A 25,009-nucleotide genomic window follows, 5' to 3' on the forward strand; every position below is an offset into this window, starting at 1 on the left:
CGCCACACAATCAGCTCTGTAATAGGCGTTAAGCCATCTGTAAGCTTAGAACGCTGATTTTTCAAAATTTTTAAGGAACATTGAAATATCTTCGTATTACGTGTTTAATTATTCTGTCCATCTATCCTTCCAGTGGCACGCCAGGACTAGCAAGAATACAGCGTGAGGCAGGAACAATTCATGAATGGAGCGCCAGCTCCTTGCTAGCGCTGCGGTACCGTGTCCTCACATGTTTAATTATTAACAATATAAACTATTTAAATGAAGTTAAAGTTTTATCTGTATAATATAATAAACATATTTTTCTGCATTTCATCTTAAAAATGATATCGTCATCAGATATAATTACGCGCTTTATAAAGTCGCTCAGGTTGTGCAATATTATAACTGTAGTGCAAGTTTACAGTGAGGTAATTCTACTTATAAGTACAAACATTTCTACAAGGAGCACTTGATTGAGTGCGTTTATAGTTCTTGGGATGAAACTCTTTCTGAACTGCGAGGTCCGTACAGGAAAGGCTCTGAAGTGTTTGCTGTGTGAGAGCAGTTCAATTGACAGCATGGCTGAGGCAGCGTGTGCTTGATGCTGTATACCGATGATTCTCTTTCTGATCAGCTGCTGTAGATCTGTAATTCCCCACTCAGATATAGTGATATAAATACTCCGAGTGGTGCAGTGAGAGTAATATTAAAAAAGATGATCCGCTCTGGCAACCCCTAACGGGAGAAGCTGAAAGAAGAAAAAGAAGGTGCAGTGAGAGTAACAACACTAAAGCAGCTATGGTATTTGGAATACTTTGACTGTTCCCTAAACCATTATATTGTTACAGGTTAATTACAATATGATTAACAACAACCTGAAAATGGCTGTTTGGTCCCTGTACAACCGGTGTCAGAGCTTGGTCCGCATTGCCAGCAGTAAGTTGAACTTGTTTCCAGTGAGAGTTGGACTCTGCCAGGGCTGCCCTTTGTCACTGATTCTGTTCATAACTTTTATGGACAGAATTTCTAGGCGCAGCCAGGGCGTTGAGGGGGTCCGGTTTGGCAGACTCAGGATTGGGTCACTGCTTTTTGCAGATGATGTTGTCCTTTGCTTTATCAGGCCGTGATCTTCAGCTCTCTCTGGATTGGTTTGCAGCTGAGTGTGAAACAATAAGATGGGAATCAGCACCGCCAAATCTGAGACCATGGTCCTCAGCCGAAAGTTGGTGGTGAGATCCTGCCCCAAGTGGAGGAGTTCAAGTATCTCGGGGTCTTGTTCACAAGTGAGGGAAGAATGGAGCGTGAGATCGACAGGCGGATCGGTTTGGTGTTCGCAGTGATGCAGCCTCTGCATCGGTCTGTTGTGGTGAAAAAGGAGCTGAGCCGTATGGCAAAGCTCTCAATTTACTAGTCCATCTACATTCCTACCCTCACCTATGGTCATGAGATATGGGTAGTGACCGAAAGAACAAGATTGTGAATACAAGCGGGCTGAAATGTGTTTCCTCCACAGGGTGTTTGGGTTTTCCCTTAAAGATAAGGTGAGAAGCTCAGTCATCCGGGAGGGGCTCAGAGTAGAGCTACTGCTCCTCTGCATCAAGAGGAGTCAGATGAGGTGGCTCGGGCATCTGAATAGGATGCATCCTGGATGCCTCCCTGGTGAGGTGTTCTGGGCATGTTCAACCGGGAGGAGGCCCCGGGGAATACCTAGGACACATTGGAGGGACTATGTCTCCTGGCTGACCTGGGAACGCCTCGGGATTCCCCCACGAGATCTAGAAGAAGTGGCCGAAGAGAGGGAAGTCTGGACATCTCTGCTCAAGCTGCTGCCCCTGCGACCAGATCTCGGATAAGCGGAAAAGGATGGATGGATAATTACAATCAGAAGCCTTAAACTAATAAACAATATGCACTTAGTTTCAGTGTATATGATAAAGCCGCATCAGGGATGTGGATCAAAAAGAAAAGGTAACCACACAGAAACAATAGCACTGCTTTGACACTGGGTGCCGCCAGTTTGCAAAAATGAGACAAGAACTTGCGTACACCAGGGTTGGAGCTACCATGAAAATGTGTGTGGCTTTACACCAAGTTTAGGTTTTATACATCGCGATTTGAGCGTAGAAATGTTCGTATGCAACATTTTTGTGCTAACGCACCATTTATACGTGAGGCCCCAGGAGGTGAACTAGAAATTTAGTCTGTAAAGGGCCAAGGTCAAAATAAGAAAACTAAACTAAAAACCATTAAAGTCTAAAACGCTAATTAATCAGAGTTGCAAACAACTGCACTCACATATTTGATTTGAACTTATTCAGAATCTTGTTGTTGTGGTCCAGGATAAATGGGTGTCTAAACAAGTGCAGGTATTTAAAAAAAGAAATAATGCAGCTCAAACCTCATGAGTATTGGTGTACGGGAAGAAATCTGTGCAACTGTGGATAACTTAACAAGGGTATTGGCCAATTGCATATTTACGCACAGAAGTGCAATTGGCACAGCCATTCCTCATTGAGGTTCCATGGATCATTTAGTGCATTGGCACTCACAGGGTCATAAAATAATCTGAGAACAAAAGAAATTGAGATGAATAAATTAAGATGACAGAGAAAGAAAGCGCAGCAGAATCGGACTGGAGCCAGTGTGTTGTGAAGGAGGTGAGCAGTTGAAGAAGTCCCATGGAGGAGTGTAAGCAGAGGCTTTTAAAGGACTGATCATTCCTCCTGATTTTAAGGAGCAGGGATGGTTAAGTATTCCAAGGGTCCTGCTGGACTGAAGGAATGGTGGCAGGTTGATGGAGTCCCACTTTGAGCATCCCAGTGGGCACTGTTGGAGGTGGCTGGGACAAGAGTCAGTTTGTTGACCGCATGTGCTGGGGTCTGAGCTATGGGTGAGACGGGAGAAAGAGAGCACTGGGGAACAAAATGGATGGAAACAATTCTGACTGACTTCATCATTAATTTTAACTATTTATTGCATTTATTTATTGATTTTAACTTCCTCACGTAGCACCGTTTTTATGGATTATTTATTTGGACACTATTTTGATAAACGCACTTTGCACTTTTTGCACCATATTTGTTATTTGTGCCCTCATTTGCCCCCCAGTCCTTGGTTATGGCTATCAATGTGCCACAGAAAGGAAGGCGCCGATGGCTGCCAGCACCCGGAACGTCACACTTGGACAGTTGTAAATAGTGCACTGGCATTTTATACTTGCCAAAGTCATTACTACCAACAGCCAATTTGGAACAAGCACAAAATGGTGCTGCCCATTACTGAATAAGTAATACAAGATGGCAGCTTGGAAAAATAAAAATATAACGTTAAAAATGACTGATATGTCTAAAATGGAAACAAATTAAAATCCATGTTTTTCATGTTCCCAAACTATAGTACATATTTATATTCTTTCTGTATATTTAAATGCTTACTTTGTGGAGTTTTATTTTTTTAATTCATTTTTCCTTAATAGTATCTGAACATAGACAATTAATGTTGAGCAAAACAGACACAAACACTAATGACTTTGAAAGAAGCAACTATTTCAGTGCTCACTTGTGTGCTTACTAGTAAATAATTGTCAAATAACAAGAACATTAAAAATATTTAAGAGGAAATGGAATTAATTCTTACCCATCTAAAATATAAATTCCTGCTTCCTTCAGTAAAAAAATTGCCATAACCTTTTTGCAATTTTCATATTGCGGTATAAAAAAACATAGAAACTAGGAAATAACAGCTTGCTTAATTAAGGTAGGAGTCTAATTACAAGGAGAAATGGGTCAGGACAAAAATCTGAAGCCATGTGGAGCCACCAGCACTGAACGTTGAGAATCGCTGCTTCAGACAATGATCACAGAAAAGTCAAAAAATTACTCTATTAATTTTGTGATTAGCAATACACACAGGTGTTTGTATTCCTAATATGTGGAATATCATGTTTATTTGATCCTTATTTACTTCAGGATTTTTTTTTATAAACATCCAAAATTCAGAAAATGAAACAAGACAAATTTTACTATTCTTACAAATAGAGCAAGTGAGGCCAACAGTCCTTGTCACTTTACAAAAATGAGTTTATTATTAGATGTGATGTCTTTCAGTGTAATAGGAGAGCTTGTGGCCTGTTAACATGGCAAAAATCTGAGGCCTGGCACATTCCAGAGTAAAAATAACTGGGAGAGAAATGGGTTAGTGGTGGGGGGGAGAGGGGGAAGGGGAGGGATTAAGAGAGTGAAAAAGGAACCATACAACCATACTGAGTGACAGGACAGCTGCAAGAATCAGACTGCTCAGTAAAGACAAATGAAGCATAGGGGACAGCTTTTCACACGATCAAACAAGCCAGCGCCCAAGAAGCCAAAGTATAGGAAAGGAGAACTAAAAATGACAGATTAGCTACAAATTAAATGAACCATGCAAGAAAACAATGTCTACGTGCTTAGTTTAAAAAAAAAGCATATTCTGAATATCAAAAGGGAGTTAAACCTCACTGGTATTAGGTGGCTTTGAAAATTGTTATGTGATACAGTATGCATCCATTCATCCATTTTCTGTCCTGCATATTCATTTCAGGCTCCAGGCAGCTGGTGCTTGGCCTGGCAGCAATAACAGTAAAGCTGGAATCAACGCACAATAATGGATAATTCATTTCCACATTCAATTGCCATTCATTCAGTGTATTGATAATTTGTTAAGTTGTCAATGTGTAGATGTTACGATAATATCTATAATAGAATGGTCGCATATGAAGTGAATTGCCTTACAATTAATCATATGTTTGTATAATGAGAGTACACCATTATCCATGTGGAACACCATAGAGAAACTGGAGAGATTTTTCATACCTGCAGGTTCTCAAACAGCTGCTTTGTAAAGCTGTTGGTGTGGTATTCCAAGAGGAAGCTGGGAGTGGCAGAGAAGTACGTAAGAGTGGCACAGGATATGTGCGAGGGATGTGTGACAGTAGTGAGGTCTGCGGTAGGAGTGACAGTTGCATTCAAGGTGGAGGTGATATTACATCAGGGATCAGCTCCTAATCCTTTCTTATTTGCAATGTTGATGGACAGGACAGGATTAGAAATGAGTACATTTGAGGGTCAGCTCAGGTTGGACGGTTGGGAGACAAAGTCAGAGAGGTGAGATTGCGTTGGTTTGGACATGTGCTGAGGAGAGAAGCTTGATATATTGGGAAAAAGATGTTAAAAATAGAGGCAAGAGGAAAAGAGGAAGGCCTATGAGAAGGTTTATGTATGTGGTGAGAGAGGACATGGAGGTGATGGGTGTAACAGAACAAGATGCAGAAGACAGGAAGATATGGAACAAGATGATCTGCTGTGGAGATCCCTAACAGGAGCAGCCGAAAGATGAAGTAAAGCTGCTTGGTCACCTACAAGCAGGACTGTGGAGTCAGTACACAAAACCTTCAACTCCTATTCTGACTCCAACTCCTCAATTTATGGTTCCACCGATTCCGACTCCTTGATTTATGGTACCATGAATGGAAACTCCTCCTTTTTGTAATTAGACTATTATATTTTCTATGTTTATTGACAACAAACAGCATACAAGATACAAGGCATTTCATCACTGCCAGCATAAATAATGAGGCTACTTTTTTGCACTCTAATCTGTTTGGGTTTAAAGGCTGTAGCAAAGTTGTTGTGGCTTATAAATATTCAGTAACATTAAACGTAAGACTACATTGGCAAAATTAAAAAAACAAGCTCGTTTTTATAAAAAGTCTGATTGAAAAAATAGTTTAATCGAATTAGTATTTGTGAAATTGGAAATTTTAACACATATTACAATTTACATTTAGTCAGAGTTGGAGTCGGTAAAAATGTAGCGACTACAACTCCAATAACCCAATAACTGCTTCTGACTAAAACTCCGACTCTGCAGACCTGCCAACAAGAACTGACAGCCTTTACAGTACTCATTTCCTTTACAATAATATTGTTTAAACTCAAAGACCTTTTCACTTCTTTCAGATCATTCGGTCTGTTAATAATCTCGCACTACAATAAACTACAATAAGTCTGTTTGTACTGTACTTAAAGTATGAAGAAAGGTCCTGTATTCTGCAAAATTAAAATGGGTCACTAATTTAAGGAATTAAATATTCTGTTGAGCTGTTTAATGTGTTTCTTCTGATCTCAAATATGTTCATTTGAACATTCTAACCGATATTTGTTTGTTCTGTAATGTAAAATGACTTGACACTTTTTTAGTAATATTTTTATTCATTTGTAGCTACTCATTTGAAATCATACAGCATGTCCATCGCTCACCACTCATTGAACTTTAATACAGTACATGGAAATGATGTTGCACCCAAGCTAACCCTGACTCATATTTTGAAAAATAGCTCAATCAGCAACAGTACAAGCTCATTAAATTATTCATTTTTTTCCAAAGCAAACGCAATTGTCCTCAATGTGACCATTCTGTCAGACGTGCAAGGACTGAAATACAGGTAACACTGTGGGAAATATTTGAAGAATGCAGAGGAAACTGTATGTCTGTCTACTTCCTTTCCTTCCTAGAGCACCCTGACTCAGGAGGAGGAAGGGTGACTCTGCCCTCTCTTGACCCTGTGGTTATTAAAGGTCTTAATTCATCAAACCATCATCCTGTACAGATTACCAAGAGTTTGTTGCTTAAGGTGCACCGCTGCCCATTATAAGACATTATTTCCACTAAAAAACAACATATAACAACATGTATACAACAAAAGCATTATGAATTGTGGTTTTGGTGCGTCTCTTTGGTCATTATTATATTTCTTGTTTTATCTTTTCATTTCTTTCATAACATCATCACAGCATTTTGTGAATTATGCCAGTGCTGTTTTTGGGACAATTTTTCATTGGCACATATTGCATTTCACAATGGCAGTACTGTTGGTTATGTGCATTAAGAGCATCATTATGTGCATCATTATTATGTGCATCTACCATTGATGTCAAGGAATAAAAAGAAATAAACAAAAATCTTTAATTTTGTTTCTAGCTAAATAGGGAGATGATCTTTAGGTAGACAGGAATTTGGCTTTTTATTTATTGACTTCAGTTTTTACCTTGTGATTTCATTTTAACGATTGGTGCTTATATTTTGCCCTTTTGTTTGCCTTTCGGGTGGCACTGTGGCGCGGTGGGTAGCGCTGCCACCTCGCAGTTAGGAGACCCGGGTTTGCTTCCCAGGTCCTCGCTGAGTAGAGTTTGCATGTTCTCCCCATGTCTGAGTGGGTTTCCTCCCACATTCCAAAGACATGCAGGTTAGGTGCATTGGCGATTCTAAATTGTCCTTGGGGTGTGTGTGTGTGTGTGTGCACCCTGCGGTGGACTGGCACCCTGCCCAGGGTTTGTTTCCTGTGTTGGCTCCAAAGGACCTCTGTGGTTAGGATATAGCAGGTTGGATAATGGATGGATGTTTGCCTTTCATTCACTTTTCTTTGTCCAATTACATATCTTTCCAACCTGCTGTTTAGAAAAAAATATTTTTTGCCAATGTGGAACCCCAACTCCTTGTTTTTTTACACCATTTTACCTATTAACCAATCCTGATTTTAATTTAATTCAGGTCAGGTTGGGGAGCATGCACTGGTACAGAGTGTTGGTGCACCCACCACAAAACAAAACAGCTCGTAATCCTGGTTGGCAACCCCCCTAGACAGTTACGCGGTCCAGTCCAACCCCCTGGAAATGACCCTCTTCCTGCCGTAATCAGGTTACGTGGGTGTCCCCTGGTCCAGTCACTTGGGTCTTCAACAATGAAGATCCTGCGAGCTAGATCACCCTCGGGGAATCGAGTCACATGGCCGTAGTGCCGTAACAGACCCTCCCTCACAATGCAGGTAACGTGCCACATTCAGAACGCTGTGAACAACCGCTCATTCGACACAGATTTAATTCAGATATCTGTTTTTGTTGTTATGATAGATTTAATTTCATTTATATTAGACTTAATTTATTACAGCTTTTTCTGCATATGTTTCTTAGTAATTTCCCATAATTTTAGGATTTCTAATCTTGATTATGATTCTGAATATTACGCTGGTTTGTTATCTTGAATTATTAGATTAGATTAGTTTGGGTTAGACAAACTTTATTAATCTCAAGGATAAATTCAAATTTATACAGCAGCAGAAATATAAAAGAACAATAATACAGATGCACAGTACAAATAATACATAAAATAAATAAAAATAAACTTAATGAGTATATCAGGTAGAACCACAGAACTGCCTGAGAGCAGCATGCAGAAAAGACCCCCATAGGAGCTTCTTACTGTGGAGTGTCCCTGTGGTTAAAACTGTTCCAAGACAGCACCTCCTGGAGGGAATGGAGGGAATTTTTCATGATGGCATCCAATTTTGCCATATCAGCTTCCATTGTGTAGAAGATTTACCCTGTGATGGAGCAGGCTTTCCTGTTACGTTTGTTCAGGCATTGCTCAGGTTGCTTCCCCAGGAGACTGCAGTGTAGAACACCACACTGACTACTATGGACTGGTAGAACATTTCGAGTAGCTGTACACATCAATAGACTCCTTAGCAAGTAAACTCTGCCCTGGCTCTTCTTGTACAGCTCCGCTGTGTTGTCAGACCAGTCAAGTTTGTTGTTTATGTGAACCCCAAGGTACTTTGACATTTTGATATTTCTGCTTTGTTGTTTTGTCGAAATTTGTTTTTTTTAATGATGGCCACCACCATTTGTTTTCATGTTTCCACAGAAACCACCCAAATGCATGTGGTATGCAATGTCATCAGAGCGATGGAATAAAAAGTCACCTCTTTCGTCTCTTTTCATCCGAGATTGCGGATAATTCCGCTAACTCTATTGATATTTTTAATAGTATTTTGGCCTTCTCATTAATGTGTTTTGGTATCCTTTTGACTTTGGTTTTTGGTCCTTATTTTAAAAGATCTGATACACATATTTTTGTCTCTCAGTTATAATCCTTTCTTACCTCTCCACTGTGTTGTTTCTCCTGATCCTTATTTTTTTATGTGCCATTTTTCCACTCTTAGCACACCTTAGTTTGGTAGCAGTACTACAATATTCCCCTAAGGCTAAGCTTAAGTACAAGATCAGAATGAAAGCAGACTAGCAGAACTCTGTTGTGATATTAGGGGGCAGCTGCAAAGAACGGAACACATGAGCCAAGAAGCAATGCTGACTGGGTATTGGACCAGGTAAAGGAGAGGAAAGGATGCAAATGCATCTACTATATAATAAAACACTAAATCTGTATGTCCTGTCCCTCTTAGCAATCCGATTGGTCTGTTTGGCTATTGGTGTAATTATTTAGTTTGGCATTGGTGATGTGATGGAAGAAGAAGTACAAGTGTGAGACGAACGAGGAGGAGTAAAGACATGGGGTGCACTCTGAGAGTCGTCACCAAAGATGGTAAGGATAAAAATGGACAGGATGGGAGAAAGACACCTAGAAAATAATGACAGTCTGACAAAGAGGCTTTGCGGGAATGAGCGCAAGAGGGGGAGCACGGGTTAAGAGACTTTCACACACGTAAATACAGAGGAAAGGTATTGAAAGTACGCATAGGGCACGAGATAGCAAATGTTTTTCTTAATTATTCTATTCCATGTCTATGACAGTCACTGTAGTTAGTTTGACAAGAAACTGGTAAAGAAGAACCTCAAGATGATGTTGCCACTCACCAGCAGGACATATAATAAGATCTGAAGAAGTTACAACCACCATATCTCATTCTAAGCGAATGGAATCAACTATAGTTATGGAAGGAAAATATAAGCATTATTTAAAACAATACAAAAACTGAGAAAGGGAAGCATATAAAAATGTGCCTCCAGTTTATATTCTATCAGCCTTTATTGAAGGCTTCAGTACAAAGCAGTAAAATCAAATGAAGGCATTTCTTAGCTGTAAAAACTGAATTAATTTTATGATCCGTGTGTTATACTATTTGTAAAAAAGGAAACCTCATAGTAACTTTAATTGAAGAATATGCATGCAGTGTCTCTATCTGCTTTTAGAAAATTACTTTGGTCTAAAATCTGCAAATGTAAAGTTTCAGATTTCTTTGACAGTGCTCTTTTAAAACTGTTAGCAACATAAGGTGGACTAAGGAATGGCAAAAATAGCAGCATCATACCAGCATGCAACTACGCTAACACGAGATGACCAAACTGTCTTGTATATGGAACACTTAATTAAAGTTTCACCAATGGAGTGCTAATCTTATACTCTGAACTGAACCATTTTCATGTCTGATTGCTTGTTAATAGGTGTCCATGAATAATCCTATTATATTTAAATTAACTCACTGAAAAATTGTGTAATAAAATGAATGCTATAATAATTTAATAACTAAAGTGCACCAATATTTTTACACCTACAAAAAGTTTGCAAAAATAAAATGACAGACATTTGCCCTTTATCCAAAAAAAAAACAAAAAAACATTGGTGGCAATAACATTGGAGTATACAGCACATCCATCTACTGTATCCATTTTCTGAACCCACTTATTCAATTCAGAATTCCTGGAGTGCAAGGTAGGAGGCATCCCACTACAGCAAACTGAACAGTTAATAAATATGAATGATGAAATCCATCCATCCATCCATTTTCTAACCCGCTGAATCCAAATACAGGGTCACGGGGGTCTGCTGGAGCCAATCCCAGCCAACACAGGGCACAAGGCAGGAACCAATCCTGGGCAGGGTGCCAACCCACCGCAGGACACACACAAACACACCCACACACCAAGCACACACTAGGGCCAATCTAGAATCGCCAATAGTTTGTCAAATTGCAACGCTCATGTTTATCAGTCATTGATTTCCTAACCCCCATATTCTAAAACAAGATTGCAATAAGTGAAATATTGTATTTGGTATGCTTATGAATTCCATGAATAAACAGGCATTCCTTGAGTTAACATAACATAATGTTCTCAAACTCATCCAGCTGAGACTTATGGGCTGGGAAGCAACTATTTCCTCTAACATCATACATAAGTTCACTTTGAGTTGATTTATGAGGCCTGGAATGTAGGCTTGCAAGTGTGCCTGGTGATGAACGTGTACCCCATCTAGGGCAGGCTACTGACTTGTTTGAGTAGTTGGATCAACATTGTGTAAGAAATATCAATATTATCACATACTGCAACAGCATCTCTACCTTAGATTGAATGTAAACATTTAATATTGAAACCTAACTCAACCATCACGGCACACGAGCCTGTAATTAGGCCACTTCTACACATTCAGCCAATTCTGATCTTGAGTTTCTTTGACAGAAAATCATCACCTTCTGAATTCCCTTAACAATATCAGCACTCTCTATTGCTTGTAAGGTTCACAGGGACAATTCAGATCAATAAGGCAATGCTAAAATTTAAAATTATTTCTGAGAAATAAGGCACATGATCTCACATGGTACAGATGGTATAGAGACGAAAATATACTGTAAAAGACATCTAGCTAGTGAGCTTGTAGACATGTGACTCTTGTGCTGTCGATGACAGAATATATAAAATCATACTAAATGAAATATAAAAATAGTCTATCCTGGTGCCTGGTGTTGCATGTTGGTCATACAAGCAAGTAAGAATTTCACTGTACTACTACTATTACTACTACTACTACATTCCAATGCTTATTCTAAGAATTCCTAGTTTAGACACTCTACATTCCAGTTTTATACAATTAGAACAAGATGTAGATGCCTTCTGTTAGCAATAATCCAAATGTTACTTTTATACAAATTAACCAAAGAAAGTGTCATTTTTAAATCATATATTTATTACTAGAACTCTTATATAGTTGCTACATGACTTGCTCTTTACTTGTGTCTTTACACAGATGTGATGCATTTGACCATAAAGAAAAGCCACTGAGCCCCAAATCACAGACACAATCAGACCAGGTATAGTTCTAAATTTAAATTAAAATTCTCTTATTAAACACAATAGCTTCTTTCATTGGACAAACTACAAACACCACAATCACAGATAACAGACAATCCTTTCCCTTTTCATTCTGCTCATGCAGATAACTGTTTCTGTCTGCCTCCCGACTCTGACTCCTCAAGGAAGACAAGGTGGCTTCTTTAATGCTGGACCCGGGAGTACACTGCATGTTGGAAGCACTTCTAGATCAAACAGAAACCCCCCAAAGTAGTGACATCACTCCTCTGTACCTCCCCCTGGCAGCAACCAAATACCCCAAAATGGCTGACCCATTCACACTACAACTCCCGCCCTGCAGGTATACAAATGGGAGCTCTACTAGGGAAATGCTGCTATCCAGTGTATGTGTTTGACTCCAGAAAGCAGACGTCCTCTGTTCTGGCCTCCTGACCAGGGAAAGTATTGTCACACACATGTGCATGGGAGGCAGCTAAAGGGCTTGAATGAGAGTAATTCCGAACTAGACCGGGAGGTAGCCGAGTTTACTGACTCTTTTTCTCACTTTTCTGCAGTTCACTCACAGGAAATTCCTCCTGGCCCTGATGATGTCAATTCCTCTTCCAGCCCCTTTGAGGTCATTTCCTATACTGACCTTTAAAAGCCGCTACCCCCCAAACCTTGTTATGGCTCTTTGTCGAGCTTGTGACAGTACCAACAACCAACCTGGCTGGAATACCCATCCATCCATTTTCTTACATTTGAGGCATCCTGGCCGAGCAAGGATATATGGTTTGACTCAACTTAATGTCTGGTTATGCAAGACGTCATGCTTTCTTATCCTCAGGACACAAAAAAAAAACAATGTTTGCGCCATATTTTGAGTTGGAAATTACACCTTTACGATAAAGAGTACACAAATAGGTGTCTTTAGCAAAATGATCAGAAAGACTTGAACTTATATATGACACATCATCCTGACCCCAGATGTTCATCCCCTAATGCTATATGAAGTGTCAAAGTAATATATAGTGATGTGCAGTGTCTATTTATGCTATTTCAAGTATGCTGATCATGAATACGGTAATATTTGTGATATCTGATTCTTTATTGGTGATTCCAGCCCTCCAAGAAGGTTAAAGTGCACCTGGAAGTGCTCCAGGTGCACTCTGATCTTCTTCCGGCAGCACTTCCTTCCTGGTTCATGGCTTTGGGAGTGTCCAAGCGGACCCTGGCAGTGACCACAGACCCCAATAAGGTTGCGCTTCCAAGCAATCTAGGGGGGCTGCCCTCTCGCATCCTGGGGGAGGTATAGTTGTGGATATGTTCTCTCCCCTAGTCCTTCCACCAGAAGGCTGTTCCGACCAGGCAAGGAACCTTGAACCTCGGCTGTCTGTCACAGTATATATATATATATATATATATATATATATATATACTGCTCACAAAAATTAAAGGAACACTTTAAAGAAACACATTAGATATATCAGATCTCAATATGAAGTTGGATATCTATACAAATAACGACAGGGCAATGTCTTAGGAACAAAAGGATGCCAAGTCTTTTAATGGAAATAAAAGTTTTCTGCCTACAGAGGGCTCAATTGTGTAGACACCCTAAAATCAAAGTGAAATGAAGATGTGGCAGGCTAGTCCATTTTTTCAAAAACTTAATTTCAGCTACTCAAAATGCTTTTCAGTATCTTGTGTGGCCCCACGAGCTTGTATGCATGCTTGACAACGTCGGGCATGCTCCTAATGAGACGACGGATGGTGTCTTGTGGCATTTCCTCCCAGATCTGTATGAGGGCATCCCTGAGCTGTTGTACAGTCTGAGGAGCAACCTGGCGGCCTAATGGACCGAAACATAATGTCCCACAGATGTTCTATTGGGTTTAAGTCAGGGGATCGTGAAGGCCATTCAATTGTTTCAATTCCTTCATCCTCCAGGTACTGCCTGCATACTCTTGCCACATGAGGCCAGGCATTGTCGTGCATTAGGAGGAAACCAGGACCTACTGCACCAGCGTAGGGTCTGACAATGGGTCCAAGGATTTCATCCTGATACCTAATGGCAGTCAAGGTGTCTTTGTCTAGCTTGTAGAAGTCTGTGCGTCCCTCCATGGATATGCCTCCCCAGACCATCACTGACCCACCACCAAACTGGTCATGCCGAATGATGTTACAGACAGCATAACATTCTCCATGGCTTCTGCAGACCCTTCAACGTCTGTCACATGTGCTCAGGGTGAACCTGCTCTCATCTGTGAAAAACACAGGGTGCCATTGGTGGACCTGACAATTCTGGTATTCTATGGTAAATGGCGATCGAGCTCCACTGCACTGGGTTGTGAGCACAGGGCCCACTAGAGGACGTTGGGCCCTCAGACCACCCTCAAGAAGTCTGTTTCTGATTGTTTGGTCAGAGACATTCACACCAGTGGCCTGCTGGAGGTCATTTTGTAGAGCTCTGGAAATGCTCATCCTGTTTGTCCTTGTCCAAAGGAGCAGATACCAGTCCTGCTGATGGGTTAAGGACCTTCTATGGTCCTGTCCAGCTCTCCTAGACTAACTGCCTGTCTCCTGGAATCTCCTCCATGCCCTTGAGACAGTGCTGGGAGACACTGCAAACCTTCTGGCAATGACACACATTGATGTGCCATCCTGGAGAAGTTGGATTTCCTGTGCAACCTCTGTAGGGTCCAGGTATCGCCTCATGCTACCAGTAGTTACACTGACCATAGCGAAATGCAAAACTAGTGAAAAACAGAAAAGATGAGGAGGGAAAATGTCAGTGACTTCCACCTGTTAAACCATTCCTGTTTTGGGGTCATCTCATTGTTGCCCTTCTAGTGCACCTGTTGTTAATTTCATTAACAGCAAAGCAGCTGAAACTGATTAACAACCCCCTCTGCTACTTAACTGACCAGATTAATATCCCAGAAGTTTCATTGACTTGATGCTATACTCTGATTAAAAAGTGTTCCTTTAATTTTTTTGAGCAGTATATATATATATATATATATATATATATATATATATATATATATATATATATATATACTGTACATTCTGAACTATCTTAATCCAGTATATGCTCATGGATGTATCATTATCTTTACAAAATTTAGATCTTGAGTTTTTATTTCTGCACATATAAGAAAAGAAAGCACAGCAAAAAAACTAAACCAGTCCTCTACTGGTGTCCTACATTATAAAGCTTTTTTTCCATAATGCAAGCCACAATACTGAACTGCGTATTCTCTAGACGACACTTGACAATTCCATTTTTAATGAAGAGAAATACATCCATGTCATTCTGCAAAATCCTCTCATAAGTTGTAGTGTTTATTTTTATTAGACCAATTGTTATTATTGTTCTAAAGTAATATTTATTTATTAGCTATGGTAATTTCATTATTTTTAGAAAAAAAAATACTTCTTAATAAAAAGAGAAGGCCTGGTGTGTTTAGTCAATGTTGGTGTTAATACCTGCTGTGACACATGAAATGAAAAAATCATCATTTTGAAGTAGGAGTCTTTGGGATTTTGAAGTTGTAATATATTGTATTTTTTTGTAATCTTGGGAAACTTACTCAGTATGAGTAAATATATTATTAGTAAAAGATTGGGTGATGCTTTAATCCTCAACATACACTACAGCTGTTTACAGATATTTTTTACTGTTGGAGCATAGAAGGGTTAAACGGCCTGCTCAGAATCAAAAAGTGAGACAGAGGCTCAAACTGAACCAGCAGACTTGTGGTTTAAAGTCCAAAACTTCGGATTAAAGAGCTCCTTAGACAAGAATCCAACAGCATTACACAATTGTTTTGAAACCAAACTTTTAAGTACAACAAAATAACTTCAAAGAGAATGGGCCATTCTGCTCAACAACTCATATTTTCTCCTGATGTGCATACAAAAGCTGAATTTAAACATTTAACTAATGTACTATCAGGTTACTTAATAGCAAAAAGACTAAACAAATGTCACAGTTTGCTAAATTAATAAAAGCAGATAAAAAGGTCAATAATTGAAACCATAAAAAATATATCCTGATTATCTTAGGTGACTCAAGCCTTTGTTTATAATGAGCAGAAAGTGAGGTCGGGTTTGATTCATTGTGTTTAAGGATGAACTGTCAGAGCAAAAACCAAAAGACACACTTTAGTATTGAGTGGCATTTAAATTTACTAGTTTAAAAAAATAAATACATAAATAAATAAAAGCAAGAAATAAAAAAACATAATTTGAAAGTGCAATAATTCATTGACTGCATTAAGATTATTTTACAAATTTGCTTTGTACATCCAGCACACGTTTTACAAGTGCAGTTCAATCAGAAACAACTGAATGTTTTTTTGAGGAGGGTTATTTTCGAGAGCCTAAAACATCACATTAAAAAGACACACACTCCACTAACAGATTTAACTTTGTTCCAAATTGAAAAATATAGCAGTGAACATGATACATATCATAAAATATGAAATCTTACTATAAATGAAATCTCAGCAATTTTATAACCCAAACAAATGATTACAAAGAATGAGAAGAGCTGAACTAACAGTTTAAGCCAGTTAATGGTTATTAAAATAAAGACGACTAATGAAAGAAGAATTAAGGCATATTTCAACTGGTTGCTTATTATCTTTGACAACATGAATCACTGTCTGATCTAAGGGCAATGGCCACAATCAATACACTTTGGTTTCCACCAAACTTAGAACATTAGAACAATCTAGACAAGAACAGCTCATTCAGCCCAACAAAGCTTGCCAGTCCAATCCCACTTAATTCTTCTAAACAAACATCAAGTCAAGTTTAAAAAGTCCCTAAAATCGTAGTGTGTACCACTTGGTAGCTTATTCCAAGTGTCAACGATTATCTGTGTAAAGAAAAACTTCCTGCTTGTGCAAATTTACCCTTAACAAGTTTCCATCTGTGTCCCTGTGTTCTTGATGAACTCATTTTACGAGTCTGAATCCACTGTACTAATTCACTTAATTTTTAAACATTTCAATCATGTCTCCTCTTTATCTCCTTCTACTTAAACTGAAAAGGCTCAACTCTTTTAATCTTTCTTCATAATTCATCCCCTGTATCCCTGGAGTCAGCCTAGTCGCTCTTCTCGGGACCTTTTCTAGTGCTCCTATGTCCTTTTTGCAGCTGGAGACCAAAACTGTACACAGAACTCCAGATGAGGCCTCACCAGTGCGTTATAAAGCTTGAGCATAACCTCCTTGGACTTGTACTCCACACATCGTGCTATATAACTTAACATTCTTAATGGCTTCTGAACACTGTCTAGGAGTTGATAGCATAGAGTCCACTAAATCCTTCTCATAAGGTGTACTCTCAAATTTCAGACCTCCCATTGTGTATTCAAACCTAACATTTACTTCCTATGTGTAATATTTTACATTTACTGATATTAAATTTCATCTGCCACAAATCTGCCCAAGTCTGCATGCTATCCAAGTCCATCTGTAATGAGTCAATGGATACCAGACTATCTGCCATCCCACCTCGCTTAGTATCATCTGCATCATACTTGCTTATTAAACACATCAGAAGAGTTTTCATTAAAACAGGCTGTTCATCCCATCAAAGTGTAAATAAGCTGTAAAACCATCATGACACAAAATCTCAGCTCTATTCCTCATTATTATTACCATTATTGCATGTTTCTAAGCAAAACCCATATAACAAAAGTAATTATCATTTCTAAGCAATATTTTAAAAAGTCACATTTTTGAAACTGCCCATTTGAATGACAGAACAGCCTGCAAAGCTGCAACAGTAGGAAGTGTGCTGTAAGGTGTTCACATGTGTGTAACACAATATGCCTGGAAGGGTGACATCCAAATTGGGCTTTGTGATCATCGCAGCTGACACTCTCACATCTGCAGGCTGAAATACACACTTAGAAGCCTTTGTTTCACAAGCTAATGACAGTGTAAATCTGTCTTTGCTTAAGAACATGAGGAGATAAAGGCAAATACATCCACTGAGTTTTTGGCTGTCATTTGGGCAGACTGATTACAACTTCAGATAGTTTGTACCTGCTCATCACTGCTGCAGGAATGCCTCACATTACCTTCTCTTTCCTGCTGTTATGTCTGATGGATTGAATTTAAAATCCATGCTAAAAAGTTAAATCATCATCATTTACTGTTTGGATTCTTGATGGGCATTGCCCAGAGCAAGTAAACTAGCATTACTTTTTCTTCCACAAAAAATAGCTTAAAATTACCAGAAAAACAGCTCTAGTAAATCTTTACTGTAATAATAAGCTGCATTCTAAAGTTTCAATGTGTATTTATTTTATCCATTCATTCATTTGTGAACCTGCTTAATTCACTTCAGGCATGAGAGGCCAGAGTCTATCCTGGCAGTGTCCAGAGCAAGGCAGAAATCAATCTTGGATGGGGCACAAATTCATTGCCGGGCACACACTCTCATGCTGAAGTGGATTATATGAGTTCAGTATTGGATGGATGGAAAGAAATGACACGCTTTCTGAGGGGTGTCTAATGGGACGTGAGCCTACCTGGGAAGGAAGTGGCACAGCACAATTTGGAATTTTAAATGTAGTCTCCCTGAAAGTGAACGCTCTTCTCCCACCGCTATTACAGCCTCTAGATGCTCTCAGGAGAAAAAAAGGAAACTTCTTGAGGGTCACAGCACTCTATCATCTAATCTGTGACAGCAGCGTCTGTGTTAAAATGGTGACCACGCAAGGTGTTTCTTCATTGCAGACAGGGGAAAGACTTAGACGGCGTCAAATATGGTGAATAAGGAGACTGGGGGAATTGTTCAAAGATGTACTCTTGCAACGTTTCTATTGTCACATGAGCCCTGTGTGGTGCAGCATTGTTATGATGAAAGAGAACTCCGTGCGACAACTTTTCATTGGCTGCTGGTTTTCAGCAGTGGCAGGTAAGAGAAATAATCATCAGGTTGAAATTGGCAGGAATGAGAAACAAGGTCTGATCTACTTATGAAAAAACATTTCATGTACCTGTTGTTACTCCTTCACAGGTAGGCTCAATTCCCATCAGATACCCCTTGTACATTATGTGTCTTACTAGAGTAAGTACTTTCACTTTTATTATTTAAAGTACTTTATTATTTAGAGTACTTTCACTTTTATAATTCAGTAATTAACTTCCTAAGAACAGTGTACTGAGGCATTACTACTGTATAGTTACTTTGTAAGTTAAGTAATGGTGAGTATACAATTAGATATGAAATACAAATGAAAACTTTGGGACATCTGGGCAAGGGGAATTTACAGTCCTTTACTTTATTCATTTCCATTTTCATTTAAAATATCATTTTAGATGACCTCTGAAAGATATTTCCATCTTTGTACTGCATACGATATACTTTATAAGCTGTCACCTCCATATAGGCTAATATATATAAGTAAAAACTAAGTAACAATCTGCAACTTCTTCTTTCAAATGATAAACTTTTACTCAGCATATTCAAACTCAGCATGCTAGAAGTTAAATCTACACCCAAGTCACTCCATATGAAAGGCATAATTTTTCACTTCTAGCTTTAAAGAATACAAAGTAAAGACAAATTACCTTCACCCAAATCCATGACTGCCAGAACAGCACTGGTCCGGGCCTCCCCAAGGGGGTTGGTCGCTATGCAGGTATAGAGGCCTGCATCACTGAGCTTGCAGTCCTTAATCCACAGCCCTCCGTATTCCTGGTTTTCTGTCGGTATCCGGGACTCATTGCGGTACCAAGTCAGCGTGGGCTGTGGGTCACCTGCCACTCCTACTTTTAGCCGGATGTCACAGCCAGTCCCCACAGCAGCATTCTTCATCTTGCGAATGAAAACGGGTGCGGTCTGGTAAGGCCGTTCCCTTCGGCCACCCATCTCTGGCACCACCTGGTCTGGAAACACTTTGGCACGTTTTGATGGTATAAGGGGGCTAGGTGGTGCCATAGCTGTCCTACACCAACCTGATTCCTCTCCTGATTTCTTCAGGGTCATTTGAACTTGAGCTTTACGCATGGTTCTAATGCAAATTGTGAAGCTGTGTTAAAGTTATAATTCCTCCTTAGTCTTTTGACGGACTTTTATGATATGAATTTAAACTCCAGGATGTCTTAACACCTTTTCATTTTTTTTACTTTTTTGTCACTTAGGGAATACACCGTCTTCTGTCTTGATACGTTTATCTAAATGTTTGTCAGTTGTTGTGAGCAGATTTATCAGCCAAGCCTATTTTTTCCAAGACAGTCTTGAGTACTTAAGCACAAGTGCTATACAGCTTAAATGTAACTATGTGAATTAGTTTTTTTCCCATTCATTCTTGAAAGTGTAAAACGTCATTCCATTTCTTTCAGTTGTAATCGCCACGGATTATTTGTATCAGCGCTTCTCTGCCCCTGTTGTTAATTGGAAAAAAGGAGTTTTCTGTTTTTTGCAAGCAGAATCTGGCCACGTGAGATGAGGAAATAGCAAACTCCGCAAAAAAGGGATGGATTCCAATGTAAGTGACCCTTTCACATTCCCCAAAAATCCAACAATGTTCTTGAAAGCCAAAATAAAGAAGGAATTAATCTTTCAATTAAAAAGATCCAGCCCATGCAAGTTCTCCTGGTGAGGCAATGCTGATGATATTTTTAGTGCAAGTCCTTCTGGATCATGTTGCATTAGCAGCTTCCTTGCTTTGCCTTTTTTGCGACGTTGCTTGTTTTTTTCTTCTCCAGGGTCTTCAAGGTCTTAAGGGACAAGGTGCAACTTCTTTGGCGTCCTGGTTACAACTTCTTACGTTTTTTTTTGTTTTTTTTTTATTTTTTTTTAAATTTTCAACTCTCTCCCACAACTCTCTCTATTACACAGGCTCTCACGCTGAAATCCCTGGGAAGGTGACCACTGAGTCCCCTAAGCCTTGAGGTGACAGCTGCACTCTGATCAGTCACATTCTTTGGACAGTCAGCCTCTCGTTTCTCTTACTCTCCACCCTCTGTGACAAGCTGACCAGCTAGCCCAGTAATGTCAGAGGGGAGGGGGAAATGATGGAAATACTGCAATCTGATTCATGTGCCAAAGATAGAAGCCAGCCAGGAATCTTCAAAATGACACCAAGCCCAGGGCACAGCCAGTCTTTGAATGTGAGCAGTGGAGGACTGTGGGAAGACCCGAGACTCTTATCATGCTGCTCTTCTTCTTCTTTCAATTGCAACTTTTAAACTGTTCAATACATTTGCTTCTTTTGTCAACTCAGCACTCTACAGTCACATGGTAATGCTTGTACTACATTAGTTCAAACGGCAATGTAAAGTTACTTGGCAGAATTTTGACGGAGCTAAAATATTAATCTCATGCAGTAGGATATTTTGAATATATGCTTAGAAACCTGTTTCCATCTTTTAAATATCCAGTTAATTCTGAAATGAGAATTAACAGACCATTATAACAATATTAAATATTAATCACCGTTACACTTTTAGACAAGGCGATAGTGTTGACTCCTTCCATCTACTTACTCAGGTCAGTTCTGGCTTTGAGACATCCTCTTTGTGAAGTTTGTATATCCCCTCCACCACAAGATTCCTTCGTGGAAGCTGATTTCATCATGTTGCCTTTCTAAATTGCTATCAACTGAGTGCTTTCGTGTGCTTTCCCATGTAGAGCTACTAACTAAATCATACTAATTTCTGCTAGGATATACGCAGACTACCCTACAAAATATATAGTGACAGTGACAAAAATGCATGGAGTAGTTCAGATACCTTATTTACTATAATAACGATTCCTTTTAAAATATATTGTATTATTTTAAAGGATTTATTTTCCATCCATCCATCCATTTTCTAACCCGCCGAATCCGAATACAGGGTCATGAGGATTTATTTTGCAATATGTAAATTGCAACTAAATAAAATATATACATTTTTTTTCAGAACAGTTCAGATCACTTTCCGATTAACCGTCTTTATTGCTGCTGTCATACTGGATAAAATGTAAAGTAATCCTTTACTGACATTTGATATCAAGAGATATTCTGTTGTGAGAACTGAAGTGTCCTCCTGGACCTTAAAATTGTATTTTCATAATTAGCAGCAGGTGACCGTTTGCACATTAATGGCACAAATTCACTTACTTCTATCAATATTTATGCACACACCCCTACATTTTTTAAATTTGGTTTGTCAATTGCTTCATCAAACTTGATTTATATTCAAAACCAGAGACCAATATGCCAGATACTTTATAATGGATTACTTACTGAATTACAGTATGTAGTTGCTTGGCATTCTATAAAATCTTTTAATTTTGTTTACTAGAATTTTGAAATAATTGACAGTTGAGTTTAAATACTGCAACTTCACTTTCTTGTGTCTTTTATGGATTGATAATTGGGGTTTCTGTTTTTGTACAGGATTCTGACACTAGAATGATAAAAATGAAGTGATGGGATGAATAGGAGACAGCATTGCCACTACTGGCATTATGGGATGGATAAAGAAGAAGAAAAAGAAGACATTGACTGTACATTTCAGGGAAGGATGTTACATAAACTGGCAAAGTTACCAATGTTATATTAACACTTAAACCATGCATATAGTAACACTGTTTTACTGTGAATGTTTTTCTTTTTCATTGCGAGGGCTGTAAGGTGTTTTTCTTTGTATGCATATGCATGTTTGTGTGTGTGCTCATTGACATTGTGCAATAGAATGGAAACTCACAGTTCTTTCTTTGCTGAAATAAATAGTTGCAGCATTTTGGAGGCTCTGGTAAATATAGGAACATTTATGAGAAACAAGAAAATGAATATTACAAAAAGGTTAGAATATAAATGTTCTGGAAATTGTATTTAATCCATATGAAAATATTTTGCATTATATTGAAAATATATTCTGTAGCTGGCCAACATATTGTAAAAAATATCGGTTCCTTAATACATTTAAAAAAATCCTCAAAATATAAGTAAGAATATATTGTGTGGTATAACCATCAAAGCAACCATATGGTTATAGGATCAGTCCCTGCCACTGATTTACTGTCATTCTAAGCAAGTCGCCTCAACTGTCTCTGCTCTGTATCTAAGGACATGTTCCTTCCAGCCCACCCCAATCCCCCCCAAAGGCTAGAGAGGGCACTGTTAATATTCACTGGTCCTTTTTCACCTGCAGTTCTGAGGCTTGCTTGCTTGCCTGCTCACACTTGTGACCCACTTCTGCCACCACCCTGAAGCCCCGCCCCCTTCGGGAAGCCGATATATAAACTCCAACTCAGGAATCAATGTTTATTTGGATCCAGGACCAGTAATATCAGACAGCAATCCTCAGAACTATATTTTTAGCTTCTTCAAGCTCTGTTTATTTTATATTTTTTTTTAATCTCACAATTAAATAAGGCTACTGTCTGGTACACTAACCTTCTTTTGTGTCTAACAAGTAGAGGTAACAGGTAGTCCAACTTCTCCAGGATGGCACATTAATACGTGCCATTGCCAGAAAGTTTGCTGTGTCTCCTGACACAATCTGAAGTGCGTAGAGGAGATTCCAGGAGACAGGCAGTTACTCTAGGAGAGCTGGACAGAGCCGTAGAAGGTCCTTAACCCACCAGCAGGACCAGCATCTGCTCCTCTGGGCAAGAAGGAACAGGATGAGCACTGCCAGAGCAAAACGAAAAGTCCTCCAGCAGGCCACTGGTGTGAATGTTTCTGACCAAACAATCAGAAACAGACTTCATGAAAGTTACTTGAGGGCCCAACATCCTCTAGTTGGCCCTGTGCTCACTGGATGGCACCATGGAGCTCAATTGACATTCGCCATAGAATACCAGAATTGGCAGGTCCACCACTGGCGCCCTGTGCTTTTCACAGATGAGAACAGGTTCACCCTGAGCACATGTGACAGATGTGAAAGGGTCTGGAGAAACCGTGGAGAACGTTATGCTGCCTGTAACTTCATTGAGTGTGACCGGTTTGGTGGTGGGTCAGTGATGGTCTGGGGAGGCATGTCCATGGAGGGACGCACAGACTTCTACAGGCTAGACAATGGCACCTTGACTGTCATTAGGTATCAGGATGAAATCCTTGAACTCATTGTCAGACCCTATGCTGGTAAAGTGGGTCCTGGGTTCCTCTTGGTGCACAACAATGCCTGGCCTCATATGGCGAGAGTATGCAGGCAGTTCCTGGAGGATGAAGGAATTGATACCATTGACTGGCCCCCAGGCTCGCCTGAACTAAATCTAATAGAACACCTCTGGGACATTATGTTTCAGTCCATCCGACATCACGAGGTTGCATCGCAGACTGTCCAGGAGCTCAGTGATGCCCTGGTCCAAATCTGGGAGGAGATCCCCCAGGACACCATCCGTCGTCTCATTAGGAACATGCCCTGACGTTTTCATTTCCATCAAACAATGTGGCATCCTTTTGTTCCTAACACATTACCCAGTCCTTATCAGTATATCAGGATAGATAGATAGATAGATAGATAGATAGATAGATAGATAGATAGATAGATAGATAGATAGATAGATAGATAGATAGATAGATAGATACTTTATTAATCCCAAGGGAAAATTCACATAATCCAGCAGCAGTATACTGATACAAAAAACAATATTAAATTAAATAGTAATAAAAATGCATGTAAAAGCAGACAATAACTTTGAGTAATGTTAGCATTTACTCCCTCGGAAGGAATTAAAGAGTCGCACAGTGTGGGGGAGGAACAATCTCCTCAGTCTGTCAGTGGAGTAAGGCAGTGACAAAAGTCTGTCACTGAAGCTACTCCTCTGCCTGGAGATGACACTGTTCAGTGGATGCAGTAGATTCTCCATGATTGACAGATTTGCTTAAAGCCCGTCGCTCTGCCACAGATGTTAAACTGTCCAACTTTACTCCTACAATAGAGCCTGCCTTCTTAATAAAAGTTTGTCCAGGTGTGAGGCGTCTTTCATCTATATGCTGCCTCCCCAGCACACCACCGCGTAGAAGAGGGCACTTGCAACAATCGTCTGGTAGAACATCTGCAGCATCTTATTGCAGATGTTGAAGGACTCCAACCTTCTAAGAAAGTATAGTCGGCTCTGATCTTTCTTACATAGAGCATCAGTATTGGCAGTCCATTCCA

The 25,009-nt window shown here is 39.5% G+C and overlaps 1 protein-coding gene across 1 annotated transcript in view; it reads right to left on the reverse strand.

Annotated features, from left to right (window-relative positions):
* The window catches only part of spega (striated muscle enriched protein kinase a), a 418,725-nt gene extending 397,855 nt beyond the window's left edge, over positions 1–20,870 (reverse strand). Inside the window, exon 1 of the mRNA XM_039756374.1 lies at positions 19,481–20,870. Within this exon, the coding sequence (XP_039612308.1) occupies positions 19,481–19,919 (439 nt within the window). The 5' untranslated portion in view covers positions 19,920–20,870. The remainder of the gene's footprint in view (positions 1–19,480) is intronic.
* Between the last annotated feature and the right edge of the window lie 4,139 nt (positions 20,871–25,009).

Source organism: Polypterus senegalus, chromosome 6 (genome assembly GCF_016835505.1).
Source record: "Polypterus senegalus isolate Bchr_013 chromosome 6, ASM1683550v1, whole genome shotgun sequence".
Classification (NCBI taxonomy): domain Eukaryota; kingdom Metazoa; phylum Chordata; class Cladistia; order Polypteriformes; family Polypteridae; genus Polypterus; species Polypterus senegalus.